This window comes from Euprymna scolopes, chromosome 11 (assembly GCF_053919585.1).
Source record: "Euprymna scolopes isolate OS-2025 chromosome 11, ASM5391958v1, whole genome shotgun sequence".
NCBI lineage: Eukaryota > Metazoa > Mollusca > Cephalopoda > Sepiida > Sepiolidae > Euprymna > Euprymna scolopes.
The window spans coordinates 35,437,264-35,453,720 of record NC_136492.1 but is presented as its reverse complement, the minus strand read 5'-3'; the positions used below and the strand labels follow the sequence as shown (position 1 = coordinate 35,453,720).

General features: G+C 32.7%; 1 protein-coding gene across 8 annotated transcripts in view; it reads right to left on the bottom strand.

Annotated features, from left to right (window-relative positions):
- LOC145287828 (uncharacterized) overlaps nucleotides 1-16,457 on the bottom strand; it is a 1,009,440-nt gene that overhangs the window by 215,959 nt on the left and 777,024 nt on the right. For all 8 annotated transcript variants that reach the window (XR_013869202.1, XR_013869203.1, XM_080135695.1 and 5 more), the window contains 2 exons: nucleotides 12,953-13,057; nucleotides 3,393-3,476 (listed from right to left, as the gene is read on the bottom strand). Coding sequence is in view for 6 of the 8 variants with exons in the window: in XM_080135695.1 (XP_079991821.1) it covers nucleotides 3,393-3,476; nucleotides 12,953-13,057 (189 nt within the window). In the remaining 2 variants the exon portion in view is untranslated. The remainder of the gene's footprint in view (nucleotides 1-3,392; nucleotides 3,477-12,952; nucleotides 13,058-16,457) is intronic.

Below are 16,457 nucleotides of genomic sequence, written 5' to 3'. Positions count from 1 at the left end.
GGAATGTAAAAAACAAACCATTGTTTAGCTTAGAGATAAAATAGTTTGAAGAAAAGAATGTGTATTGTCAATTCTGTTATGAAATTTAATTGAGGAATGCAACTATAAGATAATTTAATAAACATGTTTTTAACATATTGGAAATGTAGGTTACTGGGAATATAGGTAAAAATTCCTTTTGTAGAAAAAGGAAAAAGTTTTCCAGAACACGTGAAAAAAGACACATGTTTTAACATGTGTATGACGTCATGGAAAATGGGAAGTTCTTGATATAGTTAGAAACTTTAGAGTTAAGCGGAGAGAAACTGGGTGGGGAGTCTGAGAGAGGGAGTCTGAGGACGAGAGACGACAGTCTGGAGTCCAGACATGGATAGTCGAACGTCTGGAAGCGAGACGGTCACCTTTGAAACATAGAATGTGAAACTTTGAATTCTTGATTAAGAAAACCACGACCGGTCGGAGAAGAAATAAACACATCATGTGTTTTTATAAACGTCGTCTTTGTGTTGTAATTCTACCAAAAGGTAAAGTGAAAATTGTCATTATATGTCTTGTATATCATGTGTTTTAAAATGTCTTTACATGCACAATGTGAACTCTACATCTCATATCTACACATCTAAGTACGAACATTTTATATATATATGAATCTCTTCATAACACGAACACAGAACGCAACCTCTCTTTTAATAAGTCTCTCTAAGACTCTAAGACTCACTTTTAATAAGTCATAACAACGAACAATAATAATAACAAACAACAACAACAACAACAATAATAATAATAATAATGAACTATATAACAAAAAGTCTTTATTAAAATTTGTGCCTGTTTCCATTCTATGGAGGCCAGGCGGGAACGCAGACCCCACAATTTTATTATACCATTCCTATTTAAGTTAAAAGATACTTATCAAAGTATTATTATGTACACCTATATCAAAACCACTTATAAACGTTTTTTTGAATTTTTACATTTTTTATTTCCATACTTTGTTGACCAGGCGCGAACGCAGACCCCACAATTTTAATGAACTACCATCTTGCTAGCTCAAACATACCCATTCCTGTGTCTCGACACGTCTTCTATCATTATATGTAATCAGCTTTTTAAAATAGTCAACCATATAGCAGCATATTCGTGACCAGACACACACACACATACAGACATTCAGCTTTATATATATATATATATATATATATATATATATATATATATAAATATATATAATCGTTTTTCTGCTCTCCAGTCAGACATCAGAGGATCACAAACACCAGCCACACACACACTTCCAATATGGTCTCACCTTCTGATGCTTGTTTACGAAAAATAATAGTCGCTTTTGTTTAATTTAATAATTTCCTTGAATCATTCCGAACACATTGACACTCGTAAGTATGTCATACTCAAAGAAAATAGAAGTAGATTAAACTCATTTATCAAACTTTACTCATACTCTCCTCTGCTTCCCTTGTAAATTTACTTCATCACATATAATTAAAAAATGATCTGCATTGTTTTATTAGCACATGTCTAAAATTAGTCTTACACCTCGACTTCCCAACATCACTCTTTTTCGCTTAAAATCTTAGTTTAAAGACAGTTTGTTTGTGTGTTAAGATCAGGTTTTTAGATTAACAGTTTACTTTTTCTGAACACTTACAAAACCCATTACAGAAGAATAGGCATCTTACTATAATCTATCCCGTAAAGAAAAGGTCATTAACAATTCAAATTTACGTCTATATTTAGTAATATTCATGCATAATATGCATGAATATTACTAAAAATTATATATTCATAAAGTGTTCTACGTATAACACGTAACAACAATTCAGATTAAAACTAAATCATTTCGTTATTTCGCAACAACAACAAAAAATCATTTAATCAAATACTCTTCACTCCGTAGCTGAATGTGTGCACGTGTATCTATACAAAAGACAGACGAAGAGGGCGAGTAACATAATAGGGAGGGTGTTCCTCCGTTAGCAGCTGTCTTTTCTTTAATTTTTTATTTCATCAGTAAGCAAAGAAACTTTAAATGAGAGAATGATTGTGGACGATCGATGATCTTCACAGGTAAAAAAAAGAACTATAAGAAGAAATCTTATGAAATTCGTGTGCATATATAGTGGTGTCATATGTGATAAGACAACGTTTTCCTTTGATTGCGACGCGTGCATCTTAACTTTCCTGGTGAGAAACAATTGATTCATACGCTACATTTTAATACGCAATTAATTAATTAACACCGACAGCTTATGTCGTATTTTAATATGCAGACGGCTTATGTCGTATTTTAATATGCCGACAGCTTATGTCCTATTTTAATATGCTGACGACAGCGATAAGTTAAACAGGATTTTCCTTCTCTCATGCATTCCTATCTAACTACAAAGGATGTTTCAAAACATTTCCTCGTATTTTTTATTACGCTCGAATGGATCAGAGGGAATTGCAAATTCATTATCTGTAAATTGTATCTTTCTGATTTTGACGTTGTAAGGCTCTAAGGACAACGAACTGTGTCATGGAAGTGCATCAGAAGCAGGGATGCGTCATTAAATTCCACCATACAGAAAAAAAACCCACAGCGATTAACATTCATTTTGGTAAACGTTAACGAAGCTGATACAGTTGATTTTAACACATTTTAGAGATGAATTCGTCGATTTGAAAGTGACAACAGAGACGTTAGTGACAAAGTGCGCGCCGAACTTTTGCGAAAGAGATTGGGAAAAGTGCATTGAAATTGTGCTGACTATGTAGAAATAATAAAACGTCGTTTGTTTTAATGGTTCTACTCGCGTCTTTGTAGCTCTTTAACGTTTTAGTTTTTGAGTAAACAAAATAAGAGGTTTTCATTTTGGAACAACAATGATACTTATATTTCAGAAACAATTAAAAAATATATATTGTGGTGATTACTTAAGATACTTCCTTAACAAGAATTTAATCTCTTGAATTTGAAAAAGAGACTATTGTTGTAATCCGAGACATAGTTCAGTGGTAAATAAATATTTAAAAAATATTTTTCTGAATTTCTATTAAGAAAAACAAAATAAACATGCGATTACACTCTTTTTTACTCTTTTTGGAGGAATGGAAACATTTGCACTTCTTAAATGTGTCCGTATTACCATAACATTAGAAAAACATCGACAGACAAATGTCTGTCAGGACTTACATTTCAGGTGAAAAGAGTAACTCTCATTTGACAATGAGTTAATTTTATTTCTCCAACACAGTCGGTACACAGGTTAGCTTGTATATATTAGAGCTTTTCGAAATCTAGTGTAAAAAAGGTCAAACGTAATTCTTAACATTGAATCGCATTAAGTTTAAAACATAAAGAATTCTCTCCGAAATGTTCTAAGTTGGAATCTTACCGTTTCTTTTTGATTGATGAGATTGATGTGCTTCGACATCAGGCCCCATTCTTTCTTTTTCATCTTCATCGTCACTATCATCGTCTGAAAATAAAAATATAAATAAAATAATAATGATTATATAACGAACAGCATTTCTTCAATAGCGTTGCGGAGCCAAACTTTAGTTCAATATTGATATGAAATTGATATCTGATACACAGTAGAGATTTCCACTCTATCCAGACGTCGAGACACTCCAGAAAATACCATTAAATTCATTACCACATGCATACACACAGTTATAAATTAAGACGATTTTAATAAACTTAATTCCTTAAAAAAATTAGAGGCGATTATAGGTTTTGGAGCTGGTAAACATATGATAGCGTAATATGAGCTGTATTGTCGATTATATTATATTATTAGGTATAATCTAGTTTTATTCATACGAGGAAAACAGAGAGTGGTTACCTTCGTGAAAATTCAGTTACTTTCAAATTGTGTACAAATTTAAAATAAATATTGCATTAAAATGAGTAAATATTGCTAAACTTTCAGTTTTTATGGAGGTATTTTTAAAAGGGTTTAGAGACATAATACCGACACAAGCTCCAAAGTTTAAGATGGAGTTAATCCAGAGTCATTAGATAAATCTGCAGCAAGCTTTCTTAATTTTCAATTTTTTTTTCTAAAAAAGAAATCAATAAAAATTTGTAAATATAATAATTACGCAACAATGAAATATGAAACATAACTTTTATTATATTAAAGCAATACTTCAAAAGTTCCAATGTCGAAGTGTTCCATTCAGAAATTCGAGAAGTTTCGAAACTACATGACAATAAATAAACTCTAATGGCGTTATAACTTCAGTTATTAAATCAGCTCTGAGTAGAAACGCTGAGTTGGGGCGATCTTTCAACTATTTATAACTCCAGCCAATTTCCTGGGATAAAATCTGGTTATAAGAAATTTCCTGAAACAACCTCACAAATAACTGGACACTTGGTAAATATTGATTTGCTGAGCTCATATTCTAACCAAAATAAAATATATATTATCTCAAACTCCGAGAAAAAAGCTAGTAACAAAAACCTGAGTTACTTCCCTTACACATTTTTGTAAATATTTGTTTCCACTGTTAATCTGTTCAATAAATTCCTTTTTTTTCTCTTAAACTCAATTTATTAGTTTATTCTCAATATATATTGTGTGTTTACCAATAGACATTATCTTGAATTCAACAAATCCTACGAATGGTGAAATGTGATAAAAATATAGCAAAATCTAATGGTGCATATCCGTTTAGATATGATTCGAAATCAATATGAAACAAGTTCAAAATCTAAACTTTTTCAAAGGGAGAATAGAATCATTAACTAAATAAAATGCTTCATGAAAAATTAAATAATCGAAGGGAAATTATATAAACTCACAGATTGAAAAGCTTTTTACATGACTTAAAGTAAAAATGCTTTTTGTTATAATATTAAAATTTAATGATAATTTAACATTTTTCATAAATGTATTAAGCATTTTAAAATATCACTAAATTTAACAGCCGGGAATTATGATAAACCCTATAGATAAACATCTTTAGATTCTAAAGATACAATATAAATGTATAATTACTTCTAATACGTGATATAATAGTTTTAGCAAAAGAAACTATAAAGATGAAGATACAGATTAATGATGTAGAGGTAAATGAATTACTAATTCAGATTATAGTTCAACAAGAAGAATAGTCATAAAGACAGGCGTATAAATTTAAGGACATTAAATAAATAGTTAAAATACACACATTGTTAGGATCGTTAAACGGAGATATACTTCTATGAGTAAACATTACATTTTTCGAATGTGCTTTTATACATCTTAAAAGAAGGAAAATATTTCATCTAAATTGTACATACATACATGCACACACACACATTTGTATATATATCGTGTATAAAAATAGCGAATGATAAACTATGTGAATCTGCTTTTATACATAAAAAGCGGGGGTAGATATGTATTTGTACATACATATAAATGTGGCGATTTCTCTATTTTTAACTAAATTTTATGCGACACTTTTATATGTTTCTTAGGTGTACTAACATAGACATACAAATCACACATCGGCACTTATATACATGTATTCACTTATATTTCGTGATGGATAAAATACATTATAACAATAGTATTTATTTTTATGTGATTATGAATGTTTAAATTCGTAGATATGACGTGTTTATTTTTATAAGTTTTAAACGATGTATAAATGTAAGGATAAATTACAATCGATTTAATATTTCAAACTAGTTGCAGTATAACTAGTAATAATAAAAAGTAAGAATACACATAAAAAAAGAATAACGAAAAAGTATTTAAAACTGTCAAACCCCAACGTGGTTCTATATTTCTTATATGTTCAAATAGTTTACCATTTTTTCAATGAGGGTGAAACGTCCAAATAAGACTATAGCCGAAACATATCTTCAAGTATGTAGCCCAAATGTTAATATAAAAATAAAATGTATACTAATGTACTGCGTCAATGGGCACTGACATATAAACACGATGAGGATGGACAGGGGTGAAAACATTCTTCTGTTGACAAAGTTACATCAGAATTTCGCCCTCTTTTTCTGTCTGGCTTTCTCTAGGCACACACGTATATATATATAAGATAAGTAAACAAAAAATCATATCAAACTCCTTTATACATTATTCTTTTGAAATCCATTGTGATGAAGTTTCATAATTTGTGTATTTCGTTTTTATTTATACGCATGTTACTAAGTTCAATTTAAAATTTCAAGTCATGTTCAAAGTAAAGCGATTATTCTTTTCTTCGTTTCTCGTAACAAAATAAATCGGAAGTTTCAAAAAAATAATTTAAATCTTTTGCTTTGAAGCAAACACGTAATGTATCTTCTGATATTTAATGTTACTCTTTTCTCGCAGAGAACTCCCGCTTCACTGAATAATTTGTTTTATTTTTGTCTCAGAACAGAATGCTCACCTTCATGGAGCTAGATTTTTCAGATTTAAAATCAATATTTTCTCTAATTCTGCCCCTCGCAGGGACATGTTAATATGCGTAGAAAGATAAAAATGTGGTTCTATCTATAAATAAAAAATGTAAGATAGTTCAATGTTATATATATATATATATATATATATATATATATATATATATATATATATATATATATATATACGATCGAATAGACACATGCTGTTGAAATGAAATCGTTTGGCATCAGGTTCAACAGCAGACGTGTTTTTTGTCATTTGATTCACAAATAAAAAGGAGTTTATATTTCTCTGAGGTTAAATTTATTTTAATTTATTATTATGTCTATTTATTAAAATAAATATTTTAGTAAAGTTATATCTTAATTTTTAATTTTAATAAACTATCCAATAATCAAGAAAAAGTACCATAGATTAATTAATTTGTCACACACACCCATATATATATATATATATATATATATATATATATATATATATATATATATATATATATGTCAGGATTGGATAAGTTCACCGTTCTATGGGTTAAACAGCAATCAATAATGTGCATGTATGTGCTCAACCCGTTAAACTATGCACATTAAATACCCATTTTCAATGTTTGCCGAAATTTAGGAGATTGTGATATTTTCCGGCGGTAGATTTTTCTTTCCTTTTAAAAAGAGTACGATTAGTGTCAGCGGGTACCAGTCGGATAAGATTATACGTTATTAATGGTGTCGGTATTTTCAAAATCAGAACGAGCCAAACGAGGGGCGTAGAACGCGACAGATATATAGGCGGAAATAATAGACACACAACGAGAAAGAGACAAAATGAGCGGAAAGGAAATAAAATGGGATAGGGAGTGGAATTTCGACTAATTATAGGAACAAAAAACAAAAACAAAAAACACCAGCGTGAATATGTTATGTACTATATATATATATATATATATATATATATATATATATATATATATATATATATATATATATATGCGTGTGTGTACATATTATTGAATATCACGTGATAAATCTCCATACAAGAACTTCTGTGAACTTCAAAATTCATTTGCAAAAGCAACATCGTATGATGATGTCTCTAAGAAGTTATAACTAGTTGACTGAAATACACTCATGAATCTGCAGTCATGCCTAAATATTTATGTAAAGATAAATAAAAAGTTTATATATATGTATTGGATGAGGTGTGAATGTTTGGAATCCAGTAAGATGCCCTTTATTGAACAAAATTATTAGATAATCGAAAAAAAGTATGCGCATATTTTATATGTATTTATATGTATTTATATGTAACTGCAAGGGTATTTTTTTCTTTTTCACATAGATATCACATAGATATAGACCATTTGATACCTTCGAAAAATTTCCAGTAAAAACCTAATAGCCATCCGTGGCTCTTTCCAAAATGTGCTGCTGTCATTGCGCACAGAAATCACTTTTTCCATTGCTTCAAACGTAATAGATGTACTGAGACTAAAGCCGCTTTCAGGACTACCAGCAATCACTGTAAAAAAGTAATAAAGAACGCAAGAGAGTTGTATGCTCAGTTCGTCAAGTCCAAAGTAGCTGAGCAGCGGCTTGGAATCCACCAGTTTCGGCAAATAGCAAACAGAATCCTGAACAGAGGTGTGTGTTCTATCCCAACTATCATAAATGGACCTGAGGTAATCTCCTCAGCATCAGACAAAGCCAAACTCTTTTCCAAGAACTTTGCAGCTAATTCTACCCTTTGCGACCAAAGCCACTAACCTCCAGTACTTCCTCCTGTATAAGAAAATACGCTATGTGATATACATATATCTGTACGCGATGTTGCCAATCTAATCAAAACCTTGATTCCAGTAAAGCAATCGGCCCTGGCAGTATTCCAATTATAGTACTCAAACGAGTTCCACCAGAACTAGCGCCCATACTTACAAAACTGTTTAAACATTGTCTTAAGGAGAATTGCTTCCCATCACCATGGAAAATCTCATCAGTATGCCCTGTATTTAAGAATTTCATGTGATCGCTCATGTCCCTCTCAATCAGGCCAGTAAGTCTCCTGTGCGTCATGAGCAAGTTGCTGGAATCTGTCTTAAATAGAGAAGTAATCAACCATCTCAGGAAAAATAACTTTCTTAGTGACACGCAATATGGTTTCCGTTCTGCTAGATATAGAGAGGATGTGCTTACACTTATATCTCATAAGATTAACGAATCTGTCGACGGAGGCCACCTTACTAGGGCAATTGCTCTTGACATATCTAAGACCTTTGATAGGGTATGACATAGTTTACTTCACAAAATCTCCAGCTACGATATAGCTGGAAATGTCTTCTCAATTATTAAATAATTTCTCACAGATAGGTTCATAAGAGAAGTGGTTGATGGACAGAAATAAGAGGCTCTCAGTATTAATGGAGGAGCCCCTCAGCTGTCCATCCTGGGTCCACCTCTTTTCTTGATCTACATTAATGATCTTCCAAATCACACCCTTACATCATTCTTAGACATTTATGCTGATAACACTACTATCTATGGTAGCACATCTAAGACTGTAAAAGACCACATTCTCTCAGATTCTCTCTCCTCTGATCTTGAGCACATGGTACAATGGGGAAAGGAGTGGCTGGTTACTTTTAATGCATCTAAAACCAAACTTTTTTCTTTACATCATCAACAGTATGATCCCCATCTGACATCTATTGAAATGAATGGCTCTTGTCTTGGGGAGGCCTAATGTTTTGACAAGCGTTTGGGCTTGACCTTTACTCCTGATCTTAAATGGAACACATACATTAAATCCGTTGCCAAAGCTGTTGGAAAAATGGTGGGATTCTTCCATCTATCTAGTAGATATATCACTGCTGATGCAATTCTCTATCTATATAAGAGACAGTTCGGTCCAAGGATTGAGTGCCGTTGCCACATTTGGGAAGGAGCTGCTAGAAAAGACTTATCTTGCCTTGATAGTGTTCAAAATAGACTTCGTAGCCTCGTAGGAGATGTCCTTTTCTCTTCCCTGCAACCTCTTTCTTACAAAAGAGATTTTGCGAGTTTGTCTCTGCTTCATCGTTATTTTCATGGCAATTTCTCAGCTGAGCTCCAATCTATGGTCCACCCTCGCCAAACTTTCACAAGAAATACGTGTCTTGCAGAAAACAGTCTCACTAATTTCCCCCACTCTTTATCTAAGACTAACCCTAGACGTAGATTCCATGAGCCAGGCTTCTTTCTTAAAACTGCACGCATATGGAATTATCTTCCGTTTTCCTGCTTTCCTACTATTATATATATATTATATATTACTACAATATGGTTGTCTTTAAGTCTAACGTAAAGAAGTTCTTGATGAGCCGTTCCATATAAGTTAACAAATTTACCGAATTTCCATTATTAACGATTACTATATTGTCCAATTTCTACTGTACACTCTTTAACTCTTTTCCTCGAGTGACCTTGATAAGTAGTGATGCCTATATATAAAAAAAAACAACTTTTTTTTTTCAGATTCAAGAAAAAACGTTTGTCGATTATTCATACTTCTTGATCGACCATCTTTATTAATAAAGATTGCAAGGATGCTGACATTGCAAGGATGCTGACATTGCAAGGATGCTGTAGTTATCTCTTATTACAGCATACAAAATTGTTCATGACAAACGAAATGTAGGAGTTGAGGACAATGTTGATGCAAAGCGTGAATTCATGTGGGAATATGGCAATGAAAATCGATTGAGAAGAATAATTTTGAGGAATCGAAGCAGATTTTGGAGTCAAAAAGACGAGAGAGAGAAAAGCAAGGTATCTTGTAGTTAGAAGAACCAGAAGATCAGGAAAATGATGAAGGGTGACGTTATTGAAATACAGGAAGAATAATAGATTGAGAAGCGAGTAAAATATTAACATTAAAAGATAAAAACTCGTATTGATGACAAACGAAGAAAATAAAAAACGATAAGAAAGAATAAAAAAAGGTAACAAAAGAAGAGAAATTAAAATAAGTAACCGAATATTACATTACGAATAATTTTGATGAGAAACGAAACTAATAAGAAGAACGGTTGATTATGATGATAAATAAAAAGAGGAGGGAAATATTTTTTTCTAAAATTTTAGACGAACATAATTTGCATCATTTAAATTATTTGTATTTTGGTTTTTATAATTATAAACACCCGACCTGCTTGCGTATATTTTTTCAAAATTTGGAAACATCAATAGTATTTTAACTGAAAGGTGTAGATTTTTCTTATTCATTCAGCCGAAAAACTATCATTCCTATATCAATACTCATCTGAACAAGCTTAGATTTTAGATACCAACACTCCAAAAGGGATCGTTCTAAATTCAGTTCAACAGATACCTGAATGTTAAATCGACCGAAACCGTTGGGTTATAGCAGTCAAGATGTGAATCTTAGTTGGAACAATTCAAATAACACAGAAAACATAGAAGAGAAGAACAGGTTGGTAATGACTTTGCAATTTGACGGCAGGTGTGCCCTATTTGACGGCAGGTGTGCCCTAGTTGACGGCAGGTGTGCCCTATTTTACGGCAAATGTGCCCTATTTGACGGCAGGTGTGCCCTGTTTGACGGCAGGTGTGCCCTAGTTGACGTTGGCAGTGAAGGTACGCACATCTAAACTTGGCTAATTATACTTTTTGCAGAGATTTGGGAGAGCTTAAATTTCCAATTGAAGACTCATGTCAAGATATTTTAATCGTTAGGGGAATGATGTGTGTGGCTAGTGGGAAGATAGATAAATAAAAGATGGATGAAGAGAGCGAGGATAACATGACAGAAAATAAAATGATTTCTCGTGGAAATAAAGTAAGCTATTTACAAAATCATGGGATTTTTACTTAAGTTACTATGAACTTTCTAATTTCAGTTGTGCTTAGGCCAGAATATCTTAATCCAATCGTGTTAATCTTACGCATGGAAATAAGAAAAACAACCTCATCGTATCAAGTATTGAATTGTGAGTTTTTACATTTAATATTCTTTGGCTTTTATTTTAATTAAGGTTATGTAAATTGTGACAACACGCTTAGTATTTCAGTGTATTTCACTGTTATGTGAACGGTATATTTTCATGAGCATTTCATTATTTTAATCTATTTCTGCATAAATATTTAAAAAATTGGAATTTGAAATGACGTAGATCGTCATCACGTTTATTTATTTACTTGCACTGCAGCAAAGTTAGACATTAAAATTATTTAACGTGTGATAGGATTCAGTTCACCCGAGGGAGCATTCTGGTAATGTACGAAAACAACAGTTATCTTAGCTTTAGATATTTGCTGGTATGATGCATCAAATGACCCCACTCAAAGGAGATGATGATGTGTGAAAAGGTGTCTGTCTAGTAGAAAAACCAGAATGTGTCAGGAGGGTAAGTATGAAACTTGAAAACTAGCATAAAGCCCACAAATATGATGCTAACAGGTGTTGATTGGCATCACGACTTAGTAGAATATAAGGTATGGGCCACCTACAGTAGACATCTGAAGGCTCTGGAGCAGTACCACCAGGATTGGATGGGAGGATCGACGAACAAACGTAAGCGCCATGAAGGAGGCCGACATACCTACCATCACCATAATCATTTTCCGACACCAGCTGCGATGGACGGGGCATGTTATTTGTATGCCTTACAACCGCCTTCCAAAGCAAATGCCCTACGGTCAGCTAAAAGAGGGAAAGTGGTCCCAAGGGGGACAGGAAAAATATTTAAGGATACCATAGACTCACCTGAGACAGTATCACTTCAGCCTCACCAGTTACGAGGATGCTGCTCTCCAAAGGACCTCCACAAGGAGGCAGAAAACAGGAGGAAGCAGAGAAAGATAGATTTACTAGACACACAGCTCCTTCCGGTTCTTCCAAAATCCAGTCGATCACCCACACTGACCCTACTGCAAATAAGTCTGCGGGTTAAGGAACGGCCTCAACAGCCATCCGAGGACCCACAGATGACCAGACCCAATCCCATCGACGAGAGAACAACCATACTCATCACGAGTGATTTCCAATGTCGTACGATCACTGCCGATGACGATGTAACACGTGAAAGTGACGGTCAAATTGGCCGATGTGTACCGTGGGGAATTTAGGGTTAGAATTAGGTGAATGAATTAAACACTTAAGCGTTCGTTTAGTTAAATCGTTATACAGGAAAGAAAATTTGTATTTTATTTTCAATCACATCTCCAAATAATTTTCACTCAACAAGAACATAGTAGACCCTACTCATGCTAATTGCTCTTTCAAAATAAAACAAAAATATTGTGAGATAAACAATGTTATCAATCCTTGTTGTAATGTTTTTCTTCTATTTTATTTTACATAGTTGATGAAAGTCAATTAAAAAGTTGACTTTTTTTATCCTTACTCATTTTTTCTAATAAAACAGAAGGTAGTAAATTCTAGTTACTATATAGAAATATAATTCAACTATAAAAGGCAGTCTATATCAGTGTGACATGTGCCAACTACAGCAATGATGAAAATATATTTTCGTGTTAATTTGTTTGGTAAGTTGTTTAATATACCTGGATATTTCTTCTTTCTTTGGTAACAGCAGCATAGCACCAACAGAATAAAAGCTGCTATTATACAACCGACAGCAATTCCTGCAATTTCCGCTACACCAAGTTCTGAAAGAGAAACAAAAACAAAAACTCAAAGATTATTAACAATTAGAAACACAGTAAACAACTGACACGACAAACCATAAGGTCTATTCGACGGCTTACATTGCGTAATATTATCCTGTAAACAAGTGTCTTTAAAGTGTAATACTTTCTATCACTATGACCGCACACATTCACTATATATATATATATATATATATATATATATATATATATATATATATATATATATACAGGGTATCCGTAAAGTTACTATACAGTCTTACAAGTTACTATACAGACATCCTGTAATATATTAACAGTACAGTAAGATATTGTATTAAAACATTTATTTGTAACGAAAGAAATAAAAAGAAATAACACCTTTATGTTTATAAAAATCTCAGAAAATACACGTGTTACATCCGAAAAGACTGTAACAATCAAGGCAAACAATTTCTATGACAAATATTCAAATTGGAGGCCTCAATTTGCGCTCTTCCAAAGTTAGCTTGCGTGGCATGCTTGATTAAATAAACCTGTAAAAAAAATAAATATTAACTATTAATACAAATATAATACAACAAAACAATAAGACTGTATAGTAACTTTACGGGCACACTGTATATACTAGCATGGATGTCAGGCGTTGCCCGGGTGTTTGAAGGTGTATGCTGAGCAAAACAAAAATGGTAATAGGAAGGCAGGCTCGAATACGTACTGAAAAGGAGGAAAAGAACGGGGAAAAACTGACGTTTTTGCTGTTCCGACGACCGCCAAACCGGAAGCGGCGTCTGTTTTAATTGAGGCTAGACAATCGAAAGGAGAGGATGATTTTCGAAAATATCGGCGAAAAAAGCGACCCCCCTGTAGAAAAGTGCCCAGTTGAAGGTGAAGATATAAATGTTTTTAGCCAATTTTTCGATATTTGTCGCCTGAAATGTCGAACTTCAAAACGATACTGATCATGTGAAAATCCGTCACCTCTCTCGAAAGTTTAAGGCAGACATGCAAACATACATGCATGCATTTATATATTGGTAGCTCAAATTCTCGACCCAAACCGATTAAAAAAACTTGACCTCTCTCTGAATACCTTTTATGTAAAATTTCAAATGTTTAAACCAGAAATTGTCTGAGTAATTTAGTCATTTATTTTATTTGACCCCTATTATAACCCCGTAACATCTACTGTTTAGGGCTCAAATTAAGTTATTAAGCTAGATCTATGTTAAAGGAACCTACATCAAAACTTTCAAGTGTTTATACCCAAAATTGGCGGATGGGGTTTGGTACGATTCTCAAATGGCAAATCGTTAAACGTTGACCCCTCAACAGCCAGATTTCTGGCTGAAAACCAATTACAAAGATTTTCTCAAATCTCACTACCCTGTATATCAACTTCGAGTCTGTAGATTGAAAATTGACAGAGTTATTGCGTAGGGAAATGTACACAAACAGACAAACACACAAACATACAGACACCTTCACTTGTATATATATATATATATATATATATATATATATAATGTGATGTTTGTGTGAGAAAATTATAGCAAAGTGCCCAAAATGGAACTAAATATAACAACATACTATTTTTTTAGCTTTACAGAAGTCTAGAACAAGCATCATCTCCCTCGGTTTCAAATCCGATCCAAGAGGACCAGTTTATGGTTAAAAATATACAACTCTCTTCAGCCTCTTATGCCTTATTTTATAACTGTTATCAGCGGAAATGGATGAAATATAATAGATAACAAACAGATCAATAAAACAATATAGTAAACGAGAATAATTCGTGAATTAAAAATAATTAAAAGTATCACACTTTTAAATTCATAAAGATTTTTACTCCAAGTGTCTCGAAAAAAATCTGTATTATTTGTGTTCATAATTGAAATCTAACACACCCATATACGTATGTTTTTTTTGTGTGTGAATATGTATAGGAGGCTAGCCATAAATCTAATCAAAGGCTAACTATAAATACACATTAAAAATAACACTTGTTGCTAATTCATCTATGATGTCGATTCGAATCTTATCGATTTATTGCGCTAATATCATTTGGAAATATATATACTAACACTTTCTTCCCGACGGTGTTTAGTATATTAGCAACTTGTGTTCACCTACTTGTATACACTAAATTGATTGCAATAGCCTGCATCTGCTTTATCGTTATTTTCATGGCAAATGCTCGTCTTGCCAAACATTCATGAAAAAAAGCTCGTCTTATTGAAACCACTATAAATAATCTCCCCCACTCTATCTGTGCCTAAACCTAAACGTAGATTCCATGAATAAAGCTTCTGTCTTAGAAGTGCACGTCTGTATAACTTTCTTCCGTTCGCTGACTACAATATCGTAATCTTCAAGTCCAACGTGAACAAGATCTTGACGAGCCGTTCCCTTAAGTAATCCAATTCACCAAATTCTCACTACTAACTATTACTACAGTATTGCTCCATTGAATACCATACACTTATTAACCCTTATCCTCGAGTGGCCTGCAAGACTTGATAAGTGGTGAATCCTTTGTAAAAACATAGATTTGGTGGGAATTTAATAAAACATTTGAAGATTTGATGTGGCACACATAATGCAAAATCAAACCATATCTTTATTTAAATGGCAATGATAAATAAATAATTAAAAATCCTTAATTATATGTTTGGCATTTTTGATAAAGCAAATATGTTTGACGGTGAAGATAATCGGCCTCACTCTTTCTCTCCCCCTTTCTCTCTCTCTTCCTCTCTCTCTCTCTCTCTATATATATATATATATATATATATATATATATATATATAGAGAGAGAGAGAAAGAGAGAGATGTTATTCATTTGTTTTTGTTTATGCGATACGTTTTGAATGAATTATATTATTTATACGAGGGTGCATTTTTACCTACACACGAGTTGGAAATAATTTTCCCTTGGACCAATCTGGAACCCCAAAATGTAGAGCGGCATTTAAAAATAATATATATATATATATATATATATATATATATATATATATATATATATATATATATATATTATGTGTGTGTGTGTGTGTGTGTGTGAGATTGAGTACGTTCTGAATAGAAATAGAAAAATCGAAAGCTGCAGGAATTATTTGTACGCATCTTCATATGAGCAAGAATTACGCAAATACCTCAGACATTTTTTAGGTTAAATAAACCGGTACAATAGTGGGGGAAATACAGTTTCAGGTCAGATCAACTCTGATAAAATTGAAAAAAAAATCACAATAAAGTCGGTGCGGATTACACAAAAGGATAAAAAACGATGCGAATAACATGAAAGAAAAACATTTTAAGGAAGGGTATGCAATTTGGATATTTACATTTTTTAACTTGTACGATTCGATCGTATGATTACATAGGTACACGCACACACGCACACACACTCATACAT